The 21,450-nt window shown below is 44.6% G+C and overlaps 1 protein-coding gene and 2 long non-coding RNA genes across 11 annotated transcripts in view; 2 read left to right on the top strand and 1 right to left on the bottom strand.

Moving 5' to 3' along the window:
• The window catches only part of LOC307218926, a 48,437-nt gene extending 47,700 nt beyond the window's left edge, over positions 1-737 (top strand). For both annotated transcript variants that reach the window (XR_013840146.1, XR_013840147.1), the window contains one exon: positions 591-737. This is a non-coding gene — a long non-coding RNA (uncharacterized lncRNA). The remainder of the gene's footprint in view (positions 1-590) is intronic.
• A 1,233-nt stretch (positions 738-1,970) lies between these two features.
• Positions 1,971-21,450, bottom strand: part of DPYD (dihydropyrimidine dehydrogenase) — a 538,621-nt gene continuing 519,141 nt past the window's right edge. For all 4 annotated transcript variants that reach the window (XM_079981197.1, XM_079981195.1, XM_079981196.1 and 1 more), the window contains 2 exons: positions 8,974-9,114; positions 1,971-5,624 (listed from right to left, as the gene is read on the bottom strand). In XM_079981197.1, the coding sequence (XP_079837323.1) occupies positions 5,454-5,624; positions 8,974-9,114 (312 nt within the window). In that variant the 3' untranslated portion in view covers positions 1,971-5,453. The remainder of the gene's footprint in view (positions 5,625-8,973; positions 9,115-21,450) is intronic.
• LOC307218919 overlaps positions 10,636-21,450 on the top strand; it is a 29,973-nt gene continuing 19,158 nt past the window's right edge. For 2 of the 5 annotated variants that reach the window (XR_013840132.1, XR_013840134.1), the window contains exons 1-3: positions 10,636-10,930; positions 11,912-11,960; positions 15,197-15,297. This is a non-coding gene — a long non-coding RNA (uncharacterized lncRNA). Of the gene's footprint in view, positions 10,931-11,911; positions 11,961-12,783; positions 13,799-15,196; positions 15,298-15,774; positions 16,067-21,450 lie in introns of those variants that run through there. The other 3 variants (XR_013840135.1, XR_013840136.1, XR_013840133.1) reach the window with 3 other exon arrangements.

Here is a 21,450-nt window from a genome sequence, read left to right as displayed (position 1 = left end):
AGAAGATCTCTGAGAGAGATCAAGAGATTGTACACAAACTCTTAAGGTATGCATTCTTCTAGAACGCTCCCAGAGAAAGCTGAAAACATTTCATCTGAATTTAAGTACAAGACGCGAGTGTGAGACTCAGAAGCTCCTCAGGGCTTTGCTGTTGGGCCAAGTTTATTTCCATTTAGGTGTGTAAAGATGCTCAGAATAGTTACAGAACACAAACCAGGAGAGAGTTTAGTAGCTAAGCTTTTAAAAACAGTGTTTCCTAATATGGGTGGAACTGCCCCCTGGGTGGGCATTGGTATTATGTAGTGGGGCACAAGGAGGCAAGCAGGCAGTGGAGGTGCCAATGACTATCAGACTCCAAAAAGCTGGTATCACTAGAACAAGTTCATCAGCTTTGTTGAATTAATTAAACTAGTTTTACTTGGATTTTGAATAAATGTGCAATTAATTGTTCTTGTTTTGTAATTTACTGTGTTATTGCGGGCCCAGTCACATAGCTGCCCACTCCCAGGTCAGTGTCTACGTGTGATATATGATTAATAACTAAGGCAAAGAATCTGGATTAAAAATGACCACAACTTTATTGATTACAGATGTTGGTGGAATTTTGGTTCAGGCATTCCATTCCAGCCTCTCGCTGGAAGGCCGGAAGCACCGCAGGGTCGTGCCAGGATTATGGCCTCCCCAAGACGCTGATCTACTGAGTTGGCCACCCCAAGACCGCAGAGTGCGAGAGGAAGGGGTAAGCATCCATTATCTTCCTTAGTGGGTTGGGCAAAGAACTATTCTAAACAATGCTTTCTATAGGACAGGGGAAATCAATTTATGGAACCACCCAGAAAAGTTTGGGAACCACTGCTTTAAAACTTGACTGATAAAAGGGCACACCCAAGACAAACAGTGTAGCTTTATCTGCAATACTGTTGGGTTTTTGATACTTTCTAGAAACCACGTGGTCCAAGCCTCACAAGTTCAAGACCGTTTAAATGGGTTCCATTGAAAAGAAGCCTTTTTCTTACCAGATATCAAAATGCCGTTTTTGTGTCTGCATCTTTACTTTTATGAAACTGTTCTGCTGTTTTTATGTTGTGTTTTTGTATACCGCTTATAGATTTTAAAATACTAAGTTGTTTAGGAATACTTAAAGACAAAACCCAATAGCTCCAAGAGAAGCATCGAAGTAGAGCAGTGCAACATAGCCAAGCTATGAATCGATTTAGTCTGTGAAAATACCACATTAATCTGCTTTGTCTTTGATTTGCTTACCTGCTTGGATGTTATTCAGGGCCTGACATTAATTAAAAGCTATGAAAAGATCCCTGACAAATAGCCACAGAAAACACAACATCTGTCAGAGTTAGTAGGTACTTTTAACATGCCTGTGTTCACTTTAGGACTGCTACCTTTTAAGTGTCAACAAGGCATGTGCATCTGGTCATGTTGGGTTATTAAATATGGAGGGGGAATCTCTCTCCCTAGCAACATTACAGCTAAGTGCCATGAGGTTGATGGAGAATTACACAGTATCTACATTGCCTGATAGAGTGAATTAATCAATATGTCCTCTATCAAAATGGTGAACACATCATCTTTGATTTGTTAATGCTGTAAAAATTACTGTTGTGTGCTGGGATTTTATTTCTTATGAAAAAAAAGTCATGGCAGCCACACCTATGGAGGAAATTTCAAGTTGCTCTGGGCAGAGCTCTTGAAAAATGAACAACCTGCATGGGTTATTTCATTTATTTGGACATTTAAATCCTGGTTGTTGTTTTGCTGCATGCAGGGAGGTCCCCACCCCTGAAAAAATAAAAAGAATTGCTTCTTTATATTCCCAAAATTGTGGAGGGTTGTTAATTAATTTCAACTATAGTATGGTCAGTAAAATGTTAGTTGAATACCACCCTACGGATAGTGATGAAATAGAAACTGCAATTTTTCCCGCAAAAGCCATTTAGAAAGACGCATACAAACCAGGTTGCACAATGTTCTTTAATTCTGATTTATTAACCTTGTAAAAAGTACAGAAATCTGAACATAAGGATTATTTAATAAGCACGATTGAAATTTTGTATTTTTAAGTTGATGGCAGAGAGTATAAAGAAATGAAGAGATCCATTGTTAGCTACTTTAAATATCTAACAGCATGTGGCTTTCTTTGGGATACAGCAGCTAGTGCACGAACACCCTAACTGAAAATGAGGAATAAGTTGTAACTGACTAGGCTTGGGCAATATATTGCCTAGGACCGGCATGCCAGCTTCACTCAGTGGTATCACTGGTGAAACCACCACCGCTCTTGAGTCCCCCTGCCTCCAGCACCCAGAGGGAAAAATAAGCTGCAGGCAGAGAGGGTCGCAGGAGTGGAGGCGGTTTCACCAGAGATACACCCCGAGTGAGACCGGCCTTGCACTCTGCCCTCCAAGTGTTGCAGATGAAGAAACAAGCTGCATTGGCGAGGCGCGATACAGCTTGGCCGAGGAGTGCGCTGCTGCCCTTGCCTCAGCCAAGCAGTTTTACGGATCCCCGACCCGCCACCAGCTTGCATGACCTAGCGGTAGGGTGGGGGCTCTGCTAATCTGGGGAATCGGGTTAGCTTCCCCGCTCCTCCACACGCAGCTGCTGGGTGACCTTGGGCTAGTCACACTTCTCTCCTGTATGGAGCCTGACAGGCTCTGTGCACTTGGCTACTGCTGCCTGGTCTGTCTTTGGGAAGTGGGGGGGGGGGCAAGGAAGCTTGCTCAGTCTCTCGGCCCTACTCACCTCACAGAGTGTTTGTTGTGGGGGAGGAAGGGAAAGGAGAATGTTAGCTGCTTTGAGACTCCTTAGTAAAGGTAAAGGTACCCCTGCCCGTACGGGCCAGTCTTGACAGACTCTGGGGTTGTGTGCCCATCTCACTTAAGAGGCCAGGGGCCAGCGCTGTCCGGAGACACTTCCGGGTCACGTGGCCAGCGTAACATCGCTGCTCTGGCGAGCCAGAGCCGCACACGGAAACGCCGTTTACCTTCCCGCTGGTAAGCGGTCCCTATTTATCTACTTGCACCTGGAGGTGCTTTCGAACTGCTAGGTTGGCAGGTGCTGGGACCGAGCAGCGGGAGCGCACCCCCCCGCAGGGATTCGAACCGCCGACCTTTCGATCGGCAAGCCCTAGGCGCTGAGGCTTTAACCCACAGCGCCACCTGCGTCCCTTTGAGACTCCTTAGCATAGTGATAAAGTGGGATATCAAATTCAAACTCTTCTCCAGGCAGGTGTAGCTTTGCTTAGTTGCATCTTTTCCTCCTGGGTAGAACAACCACTGCAGGAGGAAAGAGGCAATGCTCCTGTATGGAGCCTGACAGGCTCTGTGCACTTGGCTACTGCTGCCTGGTCTGTCTTTGGGGAGTGGGGGGGGGGCAAGGAAGCTTGCTCAGTTGGTGACAGAAGCCTTTTTGCTCCCCAGCTGAGCAGCAGGCTGGGTCGCTGGGGTGAAAGCGGTGGCAGTTTCACCCCAAGCCAATACAGATTCTTTCAACATCGCGGTTTATTGCCAAACCGTGATGTTCGGCTGGTGATACGCCACAATGTTGAAAACCCAACATCGCTCAGCCCCTGTTACTGACATGCTAATTTAGAATAGTGGGAAATCTCAGTCTCTCCCTCCCTTACTGTAGTTCTACTGTAAACAAACACACAGCCAATTTAGGTTGAAAACTCAGAGGTAAATAGTTGTCAGCATATTACCGCCATATGTCGCAAAGACACGGGTTCTATTTCTGAGAAGCAAATACTCAAAAATAAAACACATGCCTTTGCAACATATGGCGGTAATATGCTGTCAACTATTTACCTCTGAGTTTTCAACCTAAATTGGTGGTGTGTTTGTTTGCAGTGAAATACACGGCTAATAAACATTTCTCATGTAATTAAAAAGTTATTCACTTCCTGGCATGGCGCTTACTTACCGCACAGTTGCAGAACGTGAGTGTAACTTCATTTATATGCATTTCCCAAGCCATACTGCACAAGAGAGATATAAAATTGCTATACTGTGCCTATAACTTTTCACTCACAAAACTCTGCCCATGTGGAATGGATGCCACAAGCTTCCACTCTGGCCTGCGTCCCATGGGTGACTTCCACATGGATGGGTTAGGCCATTGTCCTGGATGCACAAGAACCCTCCTGGCTGTTCCCCAAAACATGAGGGCCTCCTGCACTTCATTCACATAACTTTGGGCTGCTCCTCTGCCCCAGGGCACTAGAGCACTATATCATCCTCTTTTGGGAGACAGGATGTGTGCCTGGAATGGGACCTCGTTGTTAGTGAGGTACAGGGAATATCTGGGCCCCATTCTGTATATTCAGCACAGAGGCTGTATTGGTCTGGGGTGAGGAGAAGATGGCCCAGCAGAAACCTGTGGGCTTCCCATCCATGCATGAAATGGACACCTGTAGGGCTGGAAAACATTCACGTATGTGACATTTTCACTTAGCGTATCTGCCCAACTGCTCTGCGTCGCACAGGTTGTTCCTGCTAAAACTGGCACCACTCTCTTTTGTTTGGCAAGAGTTGCAGAGAGCCTCTCTATATGGGCGAAAAAAGGAATTGCCGCCTTGCACTGCAAGAATAATCTCATCTTCCAAAGAGTGCACGGATGCAACAGAAAGACGCCATAAATCAGATTCTTGAGCTAACGCTTGCATTTGAAATAATATAGCTAATAGACATGCTCTGGAGATTCATTAACAGAAACAAAGAAATCATGCAAGCTACTGAAAAAAGCACTGAATGGTGAAGAGTGCATTGTATTTGCAAATTTAGTTTTTAATGCCTAGTCAAAAGCAGAATTTAGGGAGAATTAAGGTAATACAGTGCCATATGCTGCAGCCGTTGAAACTGATTTAATAGTTGAGAAATACCCATTTAAACCTCTTTTTACATCCTCCTGTAAAACACACACACACATTGAATCTGCATTGCTTTGTTTGTGTGTTTTGCAGTTAATTACATCTTCTAAAAAACAGTTTTAAAAGGAAATGAAATGTGTAATTACCAAATGTTTCCCTGGTAACAAAGTTGGTTTGCGTGTCGGGGTTTAGCTGATTTGGTGGGAGTGGGGAGAGACCCCTCTCCTAATTTTGTGGGGGGTTATGAGGAAGAAATCACCAAAGCCACCATAGCGTGCAAGAATTTGCAGAAAGAAAAAGAAAAACTAAAGTTCTGCTTCTGGGGGGTGGGGGTGGGAAAGGCAAGGATAGCTAACATTTGATAAACTAGCCGCTGCTGGTCTGAAGGCTAAATAAAAAATAAAAAAATTAAATTGGAAAATGCAGCTGACATTATAGCAGTCTCCCATCATTAGGTGTCCCCCCGCAATTCTTTTTTAACATAGTTGTTGTTGCTGGTACTAATTAGATAGCAAATCAATAGAATCAAGTAAATGTAAGGTTCGCTTTAACTGCTGGTCTGATCACCTCAGCACACTGGGTTCACAGCTAAGGGCAGGCCTCTCTTTGGTTCATAAGGTGTTGTCCTGGAAACCATTCGGATGCAGTCAATAATAGGGCAGACACTGAGACACAGAGTGCAGCCTGTACAACTGTCAGTAACAGTGGGCAGGTGGGTTTCTGGATCAAATTGTATAGCCTGCAAGCAGAAATAAACAGCACTGATGTCACTCACAGAAAAGGTCAAAAACAACCCCATTTTTAGCATCCACATTTCCTGTAGTTGAGGTGCTTGGAGACATCTTTGTCTGGTTCCGCACTGCAGCTATAGTAACAGTTTCAACCATTAAGAAAATGCATTTTGAAAAATTATGAACACAGTAGCCCTGCTAGAAATCAACACACACACCATTTTTAGTTAAAAACCGAGTCGAGCCTTCGAGCCTCAGGACACGTCGTGTCCATGATATTTAAGTTCCATGAAGATATTTTTGTTTTCTGTGAAATCAATCTTTCAGAGCACAATGATTTACTGGTGTTATTATTGCAGAAAGCTAAACAGCTCAGTTCTGCGTGGCTTCTGCAGAAATATTTCCACAAATGTTAATATTAATAACAGTGGTACTATAGTAATAATAATAAGCTACATAAAGTCACTGAAAACAGCAGCAACTCTTGGTTTTGCCAGAAGGTATACATAAATTCATCAGTGAACTGCAGCCAATGAATTTTCCTTGAATGATACACATCTTTTAAAAACGCATTTTGGAATGCTTGGAAAATCTTCAGTGTGTATCTGAAATGCCCCATTTCCTTATTCTGCTTCTGCAGAGCCTGAGACAGCACCCTTCAGAGAATAAACTCTGAAGGCGGCTTACTGATTTACACGAGGGGTAGATCTACACACAGGGGGAAAAACACACTATAAATAAGTCAGAAATTAAATCCTTTTAAGAAAAAAAATGTTATGTAAAATTGCATAGAAAAGTTTTCTGCTCTACTGCACCATCAGGTATTGCATGTTTATTTAAAATGCTGTGGGTTTTTTTTTTTTTACTAACGTTGTCAATGTGTGTTGGCTCAATTTCTGAAGAACAGGCTAGAGACACTTGCCACACTTCATGTGTGACTGCTTTGATTCTCCTTAGGAGGATCTTGGGTGGAGGCCACCTTCTCTAGTGGTCCATTTTCTTTGTTTGTTCCAGATAAAAGGAGCTTTTGCCTGACTGGGATGCATCCTCAAATTGTGTAATGCCTCCATTACTGAGGTAAGAGTCACCCCTGTTGCTCTGCACACCTAGGCTCATGGCTCCATCTCCCCAGGCAATGCTGCTCCAGGATTAGGGAGCATGGACCTCTGTCCCTAATGCAAAGACTTCTACTCCCCATATGGCTGAGCTTCCTGGCAGCTTGGCAAACCACACACAACACAGTGGACCTCTCAAAGGGCTGGGCACTCCTTGCATTGTTTGCAAACACATTAGAAATCTGATCCACACACCCGAATCAAAGGAGAAGCAGCCAACGAGGCAGCAGCTACTATGATGCAAAATTGAATACTTAAAAGAGACTAGAGAGGCTACAGGTTTTGGCAAGCAGACCTAGCACAGCGCTGTTCATCAGGGAATCACCATCAGGGCATCCCAACTAGCACCGCCAGATCAGTTATTAGAGTGCAAGGACTGTTGGTCAGGGTTAGTGCGACTTTTTCAGTCGGCGACTGCAACACTCTGCTTAGAAATTAACCACAGCCCAGGCACAACCAAATGCTACCTACTGCATGCATTAATATGCTTTATTTATAGCACCTTGCATTACTTTGCCCCCTTTGAAATGCATGGGTTAATCACATTCCTTTTCTTGCTGTTGCCGCTGCTTCATTTCAGAGCAAGTTCCTTTGGCACAAAGAGGCCACTATTCCATTGTTAAAAACAAAACACCAGAAACATTATTGCCGCTGCAAGTGAACTAAATTATTTTGCACTGTCACTGTAACATATTATTGTACATTTTTATTAGACTATGATGGTCTTTGATAACAGCGCTCTGTAAGACAAACTCAGCACTGGTGGCTCTCTTATCTTCCGTTTCCATAGTTTTCAACTATGTGAAGCTGGGTTTTAAACTTCATGTTTACTTGCATTAACCCTTTTCTGGGGGAAAAATATCTCTGCGGACCCAGACAGGCTGTTCTGCTCCAGGCCCTGATTTTGCAGCAACCTCAGATCATTATATATATATATAAAATGAACTTTACAAATGGTTTGCTTGCTGCTTGCAGCTACTGCGGAGAACATGTGCTTTGCCAGCTCACCTTAAGCAGACATACAAATCTGATCTGACCGGTGGAGCTGAGGGGGAAGCAATGTACCAGCAAAGACTGGCAGTGGAGGCGGGGCTGGCTGAGAGGGGTAAACGTTGGGAAAAGATACACCAAAAAAATAAAAATAAACGTATCACTGCTTCCGGCAGGCAGACTCTGTGGGGGAGGTCATTTACAGGATTATCTAGCTAGAGCAAGGGTTGCCAAACATTTTGGGCCTATGGGCACATTTGGGATTTGAAGAGAGTGCCGCCGGCACAGCATCTCTGCTCACTTCTCTCCCTGCGCTCCTGGGTCATGCTCTCGGTGTTGAGCAGGCACAGAGAAAGTGCGTAAACATACACACATGCACCTGCAGAGTTTCTTCTGCTTTTCCATGAGGTCTGGGTAAAAAGCCAGATCTGGCGGAATTAAAACAACTGCATGATTTCCTCGCAAAGTCAGCCTCAAATTAAAGCGTACAGTGGTAGACTGCAGAGTAAAAACCAATGAGACAGCACAAAGCTCCTGTTCTCCAGTCCAGTGCTAGCTCCGCATGTTGCGCACAGCTAGTAGTTGCAGATATGAAAGCCCATCTCTATCGAAAGATGCAGGCGGCATGTTCATATCCTCACTGGATCAGGATGCTGGTGTGAACGAGGGCTCACTACCACCACTGCCTTGCCTTCCCAGCAACAACTTACTTCCTTAGTTTCAAGATATTTGCTATTTAATCTATACTATGTGCCTTACCGAAGCTGAAGCCTTCCTTGCTCCGATATAGATACCGAGGCTGTCACTGAATCAGCTGAAACCTATTGGAGTTTTACCTAATTTGTTTAGACTCTGGCGTGTACACCGTCAAAAGGGACGCCTGGCCCCATTGCAAGCACAATTCTCATAACCCCAGTGTGGATCTTCCGCAGTTTTCTGCAGCCTGCAATATTGGGAGGAAAATGGCAGCTCCACTCTGGATGCTGTGCAGCAGGAAAATAAACGGGGAGAGCTGAAGGCGTGTGCTCTGAGCATCCCAAGTCTCTACGAAACCCGCTTTATTGACAACCCCTGAAAATGGATCGGACACGGTTCATGCAGTCTATACCTGAGAGTGCACCAGTGTTAATTTCCAGTATCTTGTAAATCTCCTTTTCCCACATGCCCATCAACAGACAGTAGATCCCTTCTGCCTCAGCAGCGAAAAAGATAACTCACAGTGCCCTTTTGCTAATTACAGCTGTACTCTTACCTGGTAGCCAGAATCATTACAGGTCATGTAGCATTTGCCACAGTTGATACACATTTCCTCATCAATCTGAGCCAGAACTTGCTCCGTATTACTGAGCTCTCCATATGTTCCAATATACTGCAGTGCTTTTCCAATTACATCCTAGGTTGGGGAGGTGGGAGGTGGGGAGGGGGAGGAAGAGAAGAAAAGCATTATTGAAACACTTTGGAGATATCCAAGGTTGTTTTATGGCCAAAGCAAAGCACTTGACAGCATGTTTCTGAAGGATGTTGTTTTGCAGGCACTACGGCAATGCTGGGAATGATGGGACGAGTCAAAAGCACTTCATGCTTGCTACACTGCAAAATGTGGATAACAGGTATTGATGGATAAGCAGCTCAAGCATTGGCAGAGCTAAAAATAGCCAGGCCACACAAGGACCCTGCCTTTCAGATCTGCATGCATCAGAGGTAGCATTTAATTAAATCATCCTCAGTGACCATTGTTTAGCGCAACAGGAAGCAACGGGAGAAGTGACATGACACGCACAGCCTGCCTATAGCATCCATGGCTGCTGTTCATTAGCACACTTCGGAGTACTCATTACGAGAGAAGAAAAGGAGGCCATTAAACAACAGGGAACAAAGGACAGCGCCATTGGAAAGAACATGCAAATGGCCTGGTGACCCAAACACACGTTATTGCAGTCATCATTAGTTTTCAGTCAATTGAGGAGATCGTGCCGTGCTGTAGTTTCGTTACCCAAATCTTGTTTGGATGGAATTTTGCCAGGGGAGATTTACAAAGATGGCGTGCTAGCCCTCTGTAAGGGTCACACAACTTTGCAATAGGACAGGGGCAGCCAACGTGCTGCCTACGGGATGTCATTGGACTCCGACTCCCAACAAATGCCAGCCAGCATGGCCAATGGGCAGAGATGATGGGAGTTACAGTCCTGCAACATCTGGAGGCACCAGGATGGCTAGTCCTGTAACAGAGGTTCAGGTGGCCTCTTGCAAGCTTGCAAAAGTGGGATCTGTTTGTTGATTTAATTTCACAACATTTATATACCTCTAATAAAACCTCGGAGCGGTCAACAAAACAAAATGAGTAGCACAACGTAGGAGAAGCAATAGGGCAGAGCCAAACATGGCAGCAGCGTGGCTTCAAAGGCTGGCAGCTCCTCCTCCTGCTGCTGCTGCTGCCACTGGCCAGGAGCTGCTTCCCCTTCCTTCTTCTGTGTGGCAGGAGGAGGAGCCAACTACTGAAACCACTTGGCTCCATGTTTGGCCCTGACTTTTTTGGACACTGCCCCCCCAAAATATTGGGGGGTCCTTTTTTGGTTGGGCCCCCCAGGAGTTGGCACCCTGGATTGAAATATTAGCTGATGCAGAGTGTTACTGAATATGAATAACGTAGGAAATAAAGTCTAGTTGGCATTTGCAGAGTATGCAAAGACATCAGTTAGTTCTCGTTCCCCCTTCTATAAAAACTATGCAAGACACTCCCTGTTTAAAGTTTTAAAAATATACAACTTTTACTTAGTGTACTTGTAGATTAAAATCTACAATGCAGGTGGATGTTTCTTAAATTGATAAAAGTGTCCTACATTAATTAAACTGTTACAGACTAACTAACTCTGAGGCAGACAGCAACACAACACAACACAAGTGCTGCTCTGTTAAAACTGTACAACTAACTGCCATAACTGTACCAACCGCCATAACTGCCTCAGAGTGCATAACATCACAGAGTTCTACAGCTCTTGCAATTAAACTCCTTACATATGCATTTTGGATGCTAGCACCCCACAAATAATACCGAAGGAGCACAACAGGCAACCAATACTGTTAAGATAAGAAAAAAATGGCTACAAATGCAGAACACCATCACTAAGTGCTTGTTGGTTTCCAGTGGGATTTATTCCCCACCCACTCTGGGAACATCAATTCAGCCTTCTGCATCCTGAACTGTTTTTGTGAGTTCTTTTTTTAAAAAAGTGCTTTGCTAGAACACACAAAAGAAGAAAAAGGCAAATTGCTCCACTGAGTGTGAACAGTCAAAACAGATCTATTATGGAAATAAGAGTTGAGCTGGGTGCAAGTTTGGCAAAGTTGGACTGGATGCGGATCCTGGGTGCAGGATCTTTGGCAAAGTGCCTCCTGAAGGTAGCCCATCTAGGAGAAGAAAGAAAACTCTGATCCTAAACTTCCACTGTCTTGTGGGACATCTTTGGGAGAAGAAAAGGCTAAGGAGTAAACCCTACACAAATCCAGAGTGGAGTCCCTAAGATGGTTGGATGGTGTCTTGTATGCCTCCTTCCAGCAACTCCTGCAGCCAGGCTGGTGCCAAACAAATTGCCCTGCTTCCACTGGACCACATCGACGAGGCCAAGAGGGAGGTCACTTTGGTGCCGCTAACACAGAAGTTTGACTTTACCCCCAGAGAGATACTCCACTGTCTCTCGAGACAGACAGATGTCAACAAGCACTGCTCTCTACACTGGACCCCACCAATTTTAATTGTCCATTATGTTTCAGAGCAATGCTACATTGGGAGCGCTGGGGGAAACTTGAATGGCAGTTCTCAGACGCAACTATTCAATGCAAATAAAATGAAATAAAATAATGTTTAAATGTGGTTTTTTGGGGGGTTGGTGTTACCACACTAGACAGAGCCCTGGCAGCTGTCTGAAGATGCCATGTGATGATGTTGGCCTGGCAGCATGGGCAATTGAGTTGTGCCTCGCATTTTCTCGTCAAATGATCTGAAATCAATGCAGATTATCCTGGCAGAGAAATGCAATGAACAGGAAGCACAAATCACCTAAGTTTTGTGTTTCCTGCACGTATCATCGTGTCCAGAACATTGCTTGGTCACAGTTCTCTGGATTGTGGCTTATGTGAGGAACAAACTCCATTTGTCTGAAATTGCATGTTTCCGTTTTTGTTTTATACAGAACAACCCAGCATCTACTCAGTCAGGAATCTGAGCGTTGCAAAAAATAAGTAAGCCCCTTTCTGTTTGTTCCGCAAACAAAACTACTTATAGATCAACAAATACACTTTAGTAGATTGATGGACCTAGCATTTTGTTTTTATTGCTCTCTAGTCTGTTCTAATGACTCAGTAAGGAGATAGGCATGCTTAAATCTAATGGAAATCTATGACACTTAATATGTGCTTAACAGAGCAATCCTGTATTGGGAAAGGAGAAGTCCAGTGGCTCAGATATTGCCACTTCCTAAGCTCTGCTGTTTCATCGCGGCCATTTCTTTTAGCCTTGTTTTCTTTTCTCTTTACCAGTAGGAGATAATTTCTTTGCCAGATCCAGAACTGGTGCAGTTTATAGCTATGTGTGTGTGTGTGTGTAGGGGGTGTCTAGTAAATAAGGGGGCTTAGTATCTTACAGATATGTGGCTGCCCCGACACCCAAATCACATAACCTCTACTGTTGATGGACATTACACCTGTGATGCTTTCTGCAGGTGTACCAGCAGAATTAAGTACCACCCCAGTGGCAAACCAGCATTCAAATGCCCTGCTAGGCTGTCCTTTGGACTGCTCCATAAACCTTGCTGATTTCATTAGGGGTAGTGCACTTAAGTAGGGTGTTGGAGGAATCCACTGAAAATGATCAGGTGGAATTCCTTCTATCAGCCCATTTGACATGCATCATGTCACAGAATCTTGTTATGCATGCTTTTCACCTTCGTTTCCTACAATAAGACCCGCTGAATTAAATGGAGCTTACTCCCAGATATGTGGGTTTAGAATTGCATCCTCAATCCATTTCCTATTGTGAATGCTATTCCTTTTTTGTTATCTGTAGACTTTATCTGTACGCCTCAGTTCAAGACCGAGCCTCTTCGGGAGAACTATCTGGATTTGACCATTTATTTTTCTCTGTCCATCGATCCATCCGCCAAATCTGTATTTTAAGATTGTCCTCGATCCACTGCCAGCAAAATCTTAGGTGCTTTCCTTCCTTCCAACTTGGAAGTTTTGTTGACTTACAACTCATTCTTTACTCAGTGTCCTCTGTGCTGTGAATTTATTCACAGCACATTGGCACAAATAAGAATATAAAGCTGTCAAATGTATAATCATGTTTACAGCGAACGTTTTCATAAATTAGCTGGAGCCTTTGTTTCAGCACACACGCACATGACCATTTTCCGAACAAAGTACAGATTTATGAAACAAAATGCTGTAACCAAAAAGGACTTGTATAGGGCTATGTTTGCTCACCCTTTTGGTGGGGTGGGGTAGGGTTGCGGGACAACAGAGGCTCCTCTAAAGTCCTGATGAGGGAATCGTGGCATCAGTGCCCTGTCTGGATAGGTGGCGTAAGCTATATTGTGGCTATGGTGGTCACCGTATTATGGGGCCGGGTAGGCATTTGTCCACCAGGCAAATTGGCTCCAGCCCAGTTGTTTTGCCTACCTCATAGCAATCGTTGTGGTCCCTTCGGGGGTCGCCCTATTTGATGTAAGACTTAGGAGACCCTGCCTGGATTGACCTATGTGTCATTTCTGGTGGGCGGGCCGGAAGTATTTTGATTGCCCCATGCCAAGCCAAACCTCTTTCATCTGTATTCAATGAAGTTGTGGCCTGTTTCGATCCAAACCAGTCTTAGTGGTCTTTTATTTATCTGGGGTTGGGTGGGGGGTGGGGACTGGGGAGCATGATGCCTGGGCCTGCAATTACCATTAATCTGCACAAAAGAGAAATTGATACAATCCAGGACACAAGGAGCCAAAGTTCAACAGAGGGTTAAGATGGGATGACAAATTTATACTGAACTATGAAATCAAGCTAGTGAAATAGACTGCAGTCCTAACCCCATTCACTGAATTCAATGGGGCGTACGTCTAAGTAGATATTTGTCAGGGAACTGACATCAAAGGGAGAAACGGAGGCAGGGCACCAGAGCGATGCCGGGGAGGGAACCAGCAGAGGGGAAGGATTTCAGCGTGACACCAATGGAGAGGAGAGGGAGATGGAGGAGGCGGTGTCAGGGCTCCAAGACCCTTCAAGCGAAACTAGCGGAGAGAGTGCTGGCACGCCCCTGCCTTCCCCTTACTTGCGCAGACGCGTTCCGCGCAGAGAACATAGGAGGAGACTTGGGGTCAAACAGCTTTTATGCTGGAAGAGATTCAAGAAACGCCCATTGACGGATTCTGCAAGTGACTAACAGGTCACGGAGGGTGAGCTCTAACCCTAAACCAAGTCGAGCTAACGATCTAATTGAACTGAAGGCAATTTACGCACAAGTAACCCCTTACAACCATTACAATATTGTTTAGAATTGCTTTGTGTAGGCCACTGCATTAACTTTGTCTTTATAGGTGTCACTAGACAATTTGCTATTTTTGTTGCCAAACACTAACAGATTAGTAAATCTCTGTTGATGACTGTGATATGTGTGTCTATTGAGCATTACAGTGTACATGCAAATAATGTGCAGCAAATGATGAAATGGAAGAAAGACTTGTGGAAAATAAACTAATTGCAGGACAGAAAATACTAGATGAAAGTGTGAATGACTATCAGAACAGACTGAGGCACACTTGCACATCCCTACACTTAAGGCCCTTGCTACTTTTTAAAAATTGTGGCAGAATTTGGAGGAGGAGGAAATAAAAGCATAGCTGGGCTAAGAACCTAAGAGATCAGCCTGGGGTGGACATGGTAGGATATGCACCCTTCCCCCTTTCAACCCTCCCCTTTACAGTGGTACCTCGGGTTAAGTACTTAATTCGTTCCGGAGGTCCGTTCTTAACCTGAAACGGTTCTTAACCTGAAGCACCACTTTAGCTAATGGGGCCTCCTGCTGCCGCTGCGCCGCCAGAGCATGATTTCTGTTCTCATCCTGAAGCAAAGTTCTTAACCTGAAGCACTATTTCTGGGTTAGCGGAGTCTGTAACCTGAAGCGTATGTAACCCGAGGTACCACTGTATTACTATTACTAAGCCAATTTTGGGAAAGATTGGCACAAATGTAGCTGTCCCCCATCCACCATCATTCCGGTTATGCCTCAATCTTGATAAGAGGCGAGTTCCGTGGGTTTTGGGCTGGGGGATGTTGTTCTTCCATGTATAGTTTCATGAGAACCTCATTCAACTGTGCATCATTTAATTGCAAATGGCTTGCATCAGTACCGTTTCGTTAAGTCAAGAACGGGTGCATTATTTGTGTGGCAAAACAGCTTACAGATAATAAGAGCAGAAGATGCTTTGCAGGTGCAACGCTTTACGGCCTCTGAAACCACCTTAAGAGCTTTCTCCCTGGGCTAGCTCAAGCATTCCTGGAACAAAATCATCTACCCATCAAGATTAATTTGGTGAGTTCTCTCCCTGCCTCCCAATGTGAAGCAGAGATTTGCTCCCGAAGAGAGAGATGCTTCAAAATGGCACTGTGGGCTTTATCTTGGTTTCCTTTCCTCTAGATCGCATTTGTTCAGTTTACAAGCATAATGATGTTTTTGTTAACTGCCAGCTCCGTATGAGGGCACGCCAGTTCTTCTGATAGTCAAGCTGTGTTCTTTCTGACTGGTGCATTATCTCCCGTAATGAGGATTGCACCGGCCAAATCCTGCCCTTAATTAGACCTCTGCTATCCTGTTGCTACCTAATTCTGCCCTTGGTGACACCTGTGCAGCTCATCCTTGTCAGTGGGGCTACCAGGTGTGTGAACAGAACTGGAGCCAGCTGACGATTTGGTTGCTAATGACCTAACTCCACAGTCAAAAAACAATTAGCTGCTGGGAAAACAGAAGCAGGGAGAAAAGGAGGGTTTAAAGTGATTTTTAATTTGACAGTGCTCCGCGGATTCAGTGGGAAACAAATTGGACTCAGAAGAGGGAAACCAGGACTTGTGTCCCAGGATGCTGTGTTGGACAAGAACCGCCGCTCAGCCCGAGAGTGAGAGTAAGAGTAAGGGTAACAGCAAGGCTCGCACCCACCATTCCCTGCAGTATAACTTAACTGGGTCCTGAAGTCCTGCCACTCTGCATTACGGTCTGCTCAATATCATTGCCTGTCATTTGCAAGTCAGCCCCTCCACAGGGTGCTACTGTGAGCCTCCATTTTCTCCCAGCAATGATGCGCCATCATTAGAAGTGAGGCATTGTGCGGAGGGGGGGGCAGCCACTTGGGGAGCGATCCTATGCACAAGAATCTGGCATAAAGCAAGCTGATCTAAGTTACGCTGGCGTAAAGTTACACCAGATCCAAGCCCTGTTCAGCAGCTCGGTTGCTGCTACTGCTACTGCTACTGCTCTGCCTAAGCCTGGTAGAGCAAGCCTTTTAAATAGTGTGACTTAACTGAGCAAGCTTAGGATCCAGCCCGTCTCCCCAATCTGGTCCTGCCCCAGCCACACTGGAATGACTCTTTTAGAGGGGCTTACACCAGCTTCAGCTCCGTCAGCTTGGGCTGATCTGGCAGGATGAGCAAGTTATGATGGTGTATCTTCAGCGGAGCTGGGGTTGGGGAGCCAGGAGTCAGTCAGCTGAGCTAGAGATCCTCTGCATCCTCAGCTGCTCATCCTGGCTGATCACACCACAGGATTGCTCCCCCTCCATTTGCTGAGAGCAGAATGAGAGCAGAGACTCCTTACGGGTCCTCACCATGGGATCACATTCACCCAGTGCTATACCAGCTACACTGGCTCCTGATGGAGTACAGGATCAGGTTTAAGGTGCTGGTTTTAACCTTTAAAGCCCTATACAGCCTAGGACCCTCATACCTACGGGACCGCCTCTCCTGGTATGTTCTACAGAGGACCTTATGGTCTTCAAACAAAAACATCTTGGGGGTCCCGGGCCATAGAGAGGTTAGGCTGGCCTCAACCAGAGCCAGGGCTTTATCGGCTGCGGCTCCAACCTGGTGGAACGCTCTGTCACAAGAGACAGGGGCCCTGCAGGACTTGACATCTTTCAGCAGGGCCTGCAAGACAGAGCTGTTCTACCAGGCCTTTGGCCAAGGCACAGTCTGACCCCCTCCTTTGGTAATCCTCACAGAACTCTAGTCCAATGGTTGCCATTAATTTGATTTTGAATTGATTTTAAAATGAACTGATTTTAGAATGCTGTGTTACTTTTATTGTTAGCCGCTCTGAGCCCGGCTTTGGCTGGGGAGGGTGGGATATAAATAAAAATTTATTATTATTTATTATTATTATTACTGCTTGTGGTGACAGTGAAGCTACAGCTTCTTCTTTTTTTAGAAAAAAGACTACTTGTCTAGAAAGCACCCCTGAAATTTTTCCTCACTCTCGCCATTGCCCCCAAACACACCCCACTTTTGCAGTCTGTGAATGGGGATGCAAAATTTCCAGCTTAGTTCTAAACTGTGCTGTAAACAAGGCTACACAGTTGACAGTTTACCAACAACTGAAGCGGGACTATGCGAAGGCAAATGCAACAGGGGGCGAAAAACTGTAGGGAAGAAGGTGTACTTTTTAATAAAAAATATTAACATTTTAAATTGATTGCTACAAGAACAACCTCCATCGTGGTGATACGGTTTACCAGCGAGGTTATTGTCTTGTTTTGCGATATTGTAAAATACAGCGAACCCAAGAGACCAGGGCATAAATTAAGAGGAATTCTTTTATCCAAGGCTCCAACACAATGCTTGTATTATGTCTCCCAGAAGACATACTCAAGGGGAGCACACATGTGCCTGAAAAGTCGCATTGTTCATTTTAAAATGAAAAGAGCTATTTTGGTGTACAGCACAATATCTGGGAAAATGAAAGATTTGCAGATTAGATATGTCAAGCAGTTATTAATCAACAGCAATGGAGAAATGCGGGGGGGGGGGGAGGGGAGGGAGGAAAATTAGACAAAAACAGAGGGGAGGGAATAAATGTCTGATGGGAGGGAAGATGGATGGGAGCTAAGTTGCCAAAATGGAGGAAAAGGGGGTGTATTTCTTCTGAGGAGTAACACCCTACTTGGTGGAAAGGCCAAGGAATTTCAGTCATCTGAGAGAACATGGAGATGCGGAAAAGCTTCAGTGATAAAGCTGTAAGAAAATAGCCATAACAAAGTGGTTACATTAGATCCTACCAATCATATTCGATTAAGTCATTTATATGCACGTGCGGTCCTGTTCATTGCACTAGTCTTCAGTTGGTGTAGATTTAATGAGTCCAGGATATAATTAGGAAAAGGAAATTAAAAACAGAAGGAATCTAATAAGCTATTCCAACCGTGTTTGGGGGAAACTTGGAGCTCAGGGTTAGCACTACCATTAGGCAGAATGAGCTGCGATTCATTCTACAGCATTGTTGTGGCGCCGTCAGCAGGGGCACTACCCTTTAACCACACTACCCTAAAACTGCCTCTGCTAGACTTGTAAAGGCCACATCATACTGTGCTCACGAAGATGAAGAAAGTCAGGTCAAAGACTTTAACGAACAAACAGGATAATCTTCACAGAGAAGCCAGTAGTGGAAAGGAGCTATGAGGTAAAAACAATCGTATTGCAGCTGGAATGGCAATATTATTAAACAGGTAACACTGGCCCTAAAGAGAAGGGGGAAATGAAGTGATGAGAAAAGCTCACAAGATCTAGTAAGAAAAAGGGAAAATAAATGAGAAATATGGGGAGGGAAGAGTATTCGGAGGGTATATACAGATAAAAGGAGCTTAAGAAAATAAGAAGCCCCAAGTATCCTCTGGATGTCATGAGGAAATCAGATACTAAGAAAATAATATGACACTCACTGACGAAGAACACCCCAACGGAGAGAGCTTATTGCTGGCTAAAGTGTTTATTGTACACGGATTGCGAACTGAGAGGAGTTGGGGGAGGCACTTACAGGCTGCTTACGCTCAGCTGGGAATATCATCAATGTTCTGTGTGTTCTAGTGCTAGTTACACAAAGTGTTGCCTAGTAGCAATTTCCTAGTCAGGGAAATACCCTGAGTGAAAGTGGTGATGGTGGTGGGGGACATAACACGCTAAGCTGACAGGTGATGACAGGGATGAGGAGAAAACAGTGGAGGTTTGGGGAGATCAAGGGCCGGGGCAGTCCCGAACTCAAATCAACCTTGCCCAGGTGCTAAGGAATGGATTTAAACCTGCTAATACATTCCAGTTCTGCAGCCTCTCATTAAAGACTGGGCCATTGTACTGAAGCTAGGACATAGCTGTCAACTTTTTCCTTTTCTTGCGAGGAATCCTATTTGGAATAAGGGAATTTCCCTAAAAAAAAGGGAAACGTTGACAGCTATGAGCTAGGAATGGGTGAATTAGTCTTTGAGTTTGTGCCACCTTTGCATGTGCTCCTCAGTCCCATGTCTGCATTTATAAGAGACTTTATTTTTTTAAAAGTGTGAAAATTCATATTTAAGTATTTTTAAAAGTATTTCCCTTCAGAAAACATCTCTACAGTAAATATATTTTATCTCCGATTGATTGATTGATTGAATGCACTAAGAACTGTACAGTGGTACCTCAGGTTACATACGCTTCAGGTTACAGACTCCACTAACCCAGAAATAGTGCTTCAGGTTAAGAACTTTGCTTCAGGATGAGAACAGAAATCGTGCTCTGGCGGCACGGCGGCAGCAGGAGGCCCCATTAGCTAAAGAGCTTCAGGTTAAGAACAGTTTCAGGTTAAGTACGGACCTCCGGAATGAATTAAGTACTTAACCCGAGGTACCGCTGTACTGGAATATTCAGGAAGTGCAAAAGGCAGTGGATAACTACTTTCCAGTCTGCAAATTAGCTGTGGAGGTCTCAAACAGGATGCTGTGCAGCAGAATTTGAAATTTGAATTTGCAAGAATTCCTAACTGAAGCATGGTATCTTTAAAAAATGCATTTTTCTTTTTGCACTTGGCAATTTCAATTACTAGTCCAGTGAAGTAGGCTGTTGCCAACATATATAATGTCAAAGTGTCTAAGGTCCCACCTGCATTCAAAGCAGTATCACACCACTTCAAACACTCATACCTTCTCCCAGAGAAGTTTTTTAAGGGTACAGAGAGTTGCTAGGAGACCCCTATTCCCCCTGCAGAGATTAAGTTCTGAGTGGTATTTATTATTATTTTTTACCTGCTGTTCTAGGGTTCATATGGATTTGTTCTAGGATTTTGTCTTGGTCATTATATGATAGTAATTGCAATATCTGATAATAAGTCATATTGAGGTTCCAAAAAGCAGGATACAAACATTTTATTTTATTAAATATTATTCTTTGCCTATCTTGTTTTTCCCCCTTTTCATCATTTCAGGGCCTAGATCAGTATCAGTGCCCTGTTCAGATTGTGGTATATATATTTTATATATTTCTACTACATTCTCTCCTTTCCTACCGAAATGCCTGATATATTTCTGGTCTCTCCACCCCCAAACATTGCCTGCCTTTTCACACCTCTCCAGTATTTGTTCTTGTTTCATCTGCCGTGGCAAAGTTAGCCCTCATTGAAACTGCAGGTGTTCTTCTCTCTGACAATTACATCAATATTTTCCCTGAAAATAAAAAAACCCTAGTAAAACCCCTAAGGTGAGAGAAGTCTTTGAAAGCTTCAAGCCTCTTTCAAAACAAACAAACAACGATATTTGCTGGGTGTATCCATGTACACAGAGAGAAGGCTTGCAGTCGGAACAATATCAGAATAGAGCTGTTTGAACTATCAGTATGATGTAAGTCAAGGGTAAACCAACGTGGAGCCTTCCAGATGATGAGGCTGGACTCCAACTGCCATCAACCCCTTCTGTCATGCTGTCTGGGGCTTATGGGAGTTGTAGTCTGACAACATCTGGAGGGTACATTCCCTTAATGAAGTTTCTCAACCTGTGGGTCCCCAGATGTTGTTGGACTACAACTCCCATCACCCCTGACCACTGGTCATGTTGGCTAGGAATGATGGGAGTTGTAGTCCAACAACATCTGGTTGAGAAACACTGCCAAAATGTAAGCCATGGGAAAGAGAAGGAGTCCAGACATACATGAGGCTATAACACCCACAGTCATTTCTCCCTCATAGGATTAACCACTACAGAAGCCAGGAGAGGGGACCATTCCCACCAGGTCCTCTGTAGTATCTCTAGCAGCCTCACCTCCATCATTCACACATGGAGGTATGTCTGCAGGGGAGAACCCTGTTGAGTACTCAAAGGCTCCCACTGTGATTGTGAACCTTGGTCATGCCTTATTCCCCCGCCCCACCTACAACTGTTAATCACATATGAGCAGTGCTTCCCCCCCAAAAAGATATAGGTGCTGGAACTTGCCATGAAGTCACCGGACAACTTGGGGCAGCCCTGAACAGATGCCAGTTTGACAACAGCTGTGTTCACTGCCTGCAGAAGGTGCTAAAACTACTGCAAGCTGTCTCCCTAGCTGGTTTGGGGGGTCGCCTCTGGTTCTGGTGCAAGCCAAATAAATGTGCCCCAGCCTCCCTCATTCTCTTAGATTCAGGCAGGTGGCTAGGGCAGCTTGGAAGGCCTGGAAAACTTAAAGCCCACCACTGCTACAT

Source organism: Podarcis cretensis, assembly GCF_951804945.1.
Source record: "Podarcis cretensis genome assembly, chromosome: 6".
NCBI classification, from domain to species: domain Eukaryota; kingdom Metazoa; phylum Chordata; class Lepidosauria; order Squamata; family Lacertidae; genus Podarcis; species Podarcis cretensis.
Note: the sequence above shows the minus strand (reverse complement) of the source record. Positions and strands in the feature narration are given on the sequence as shown.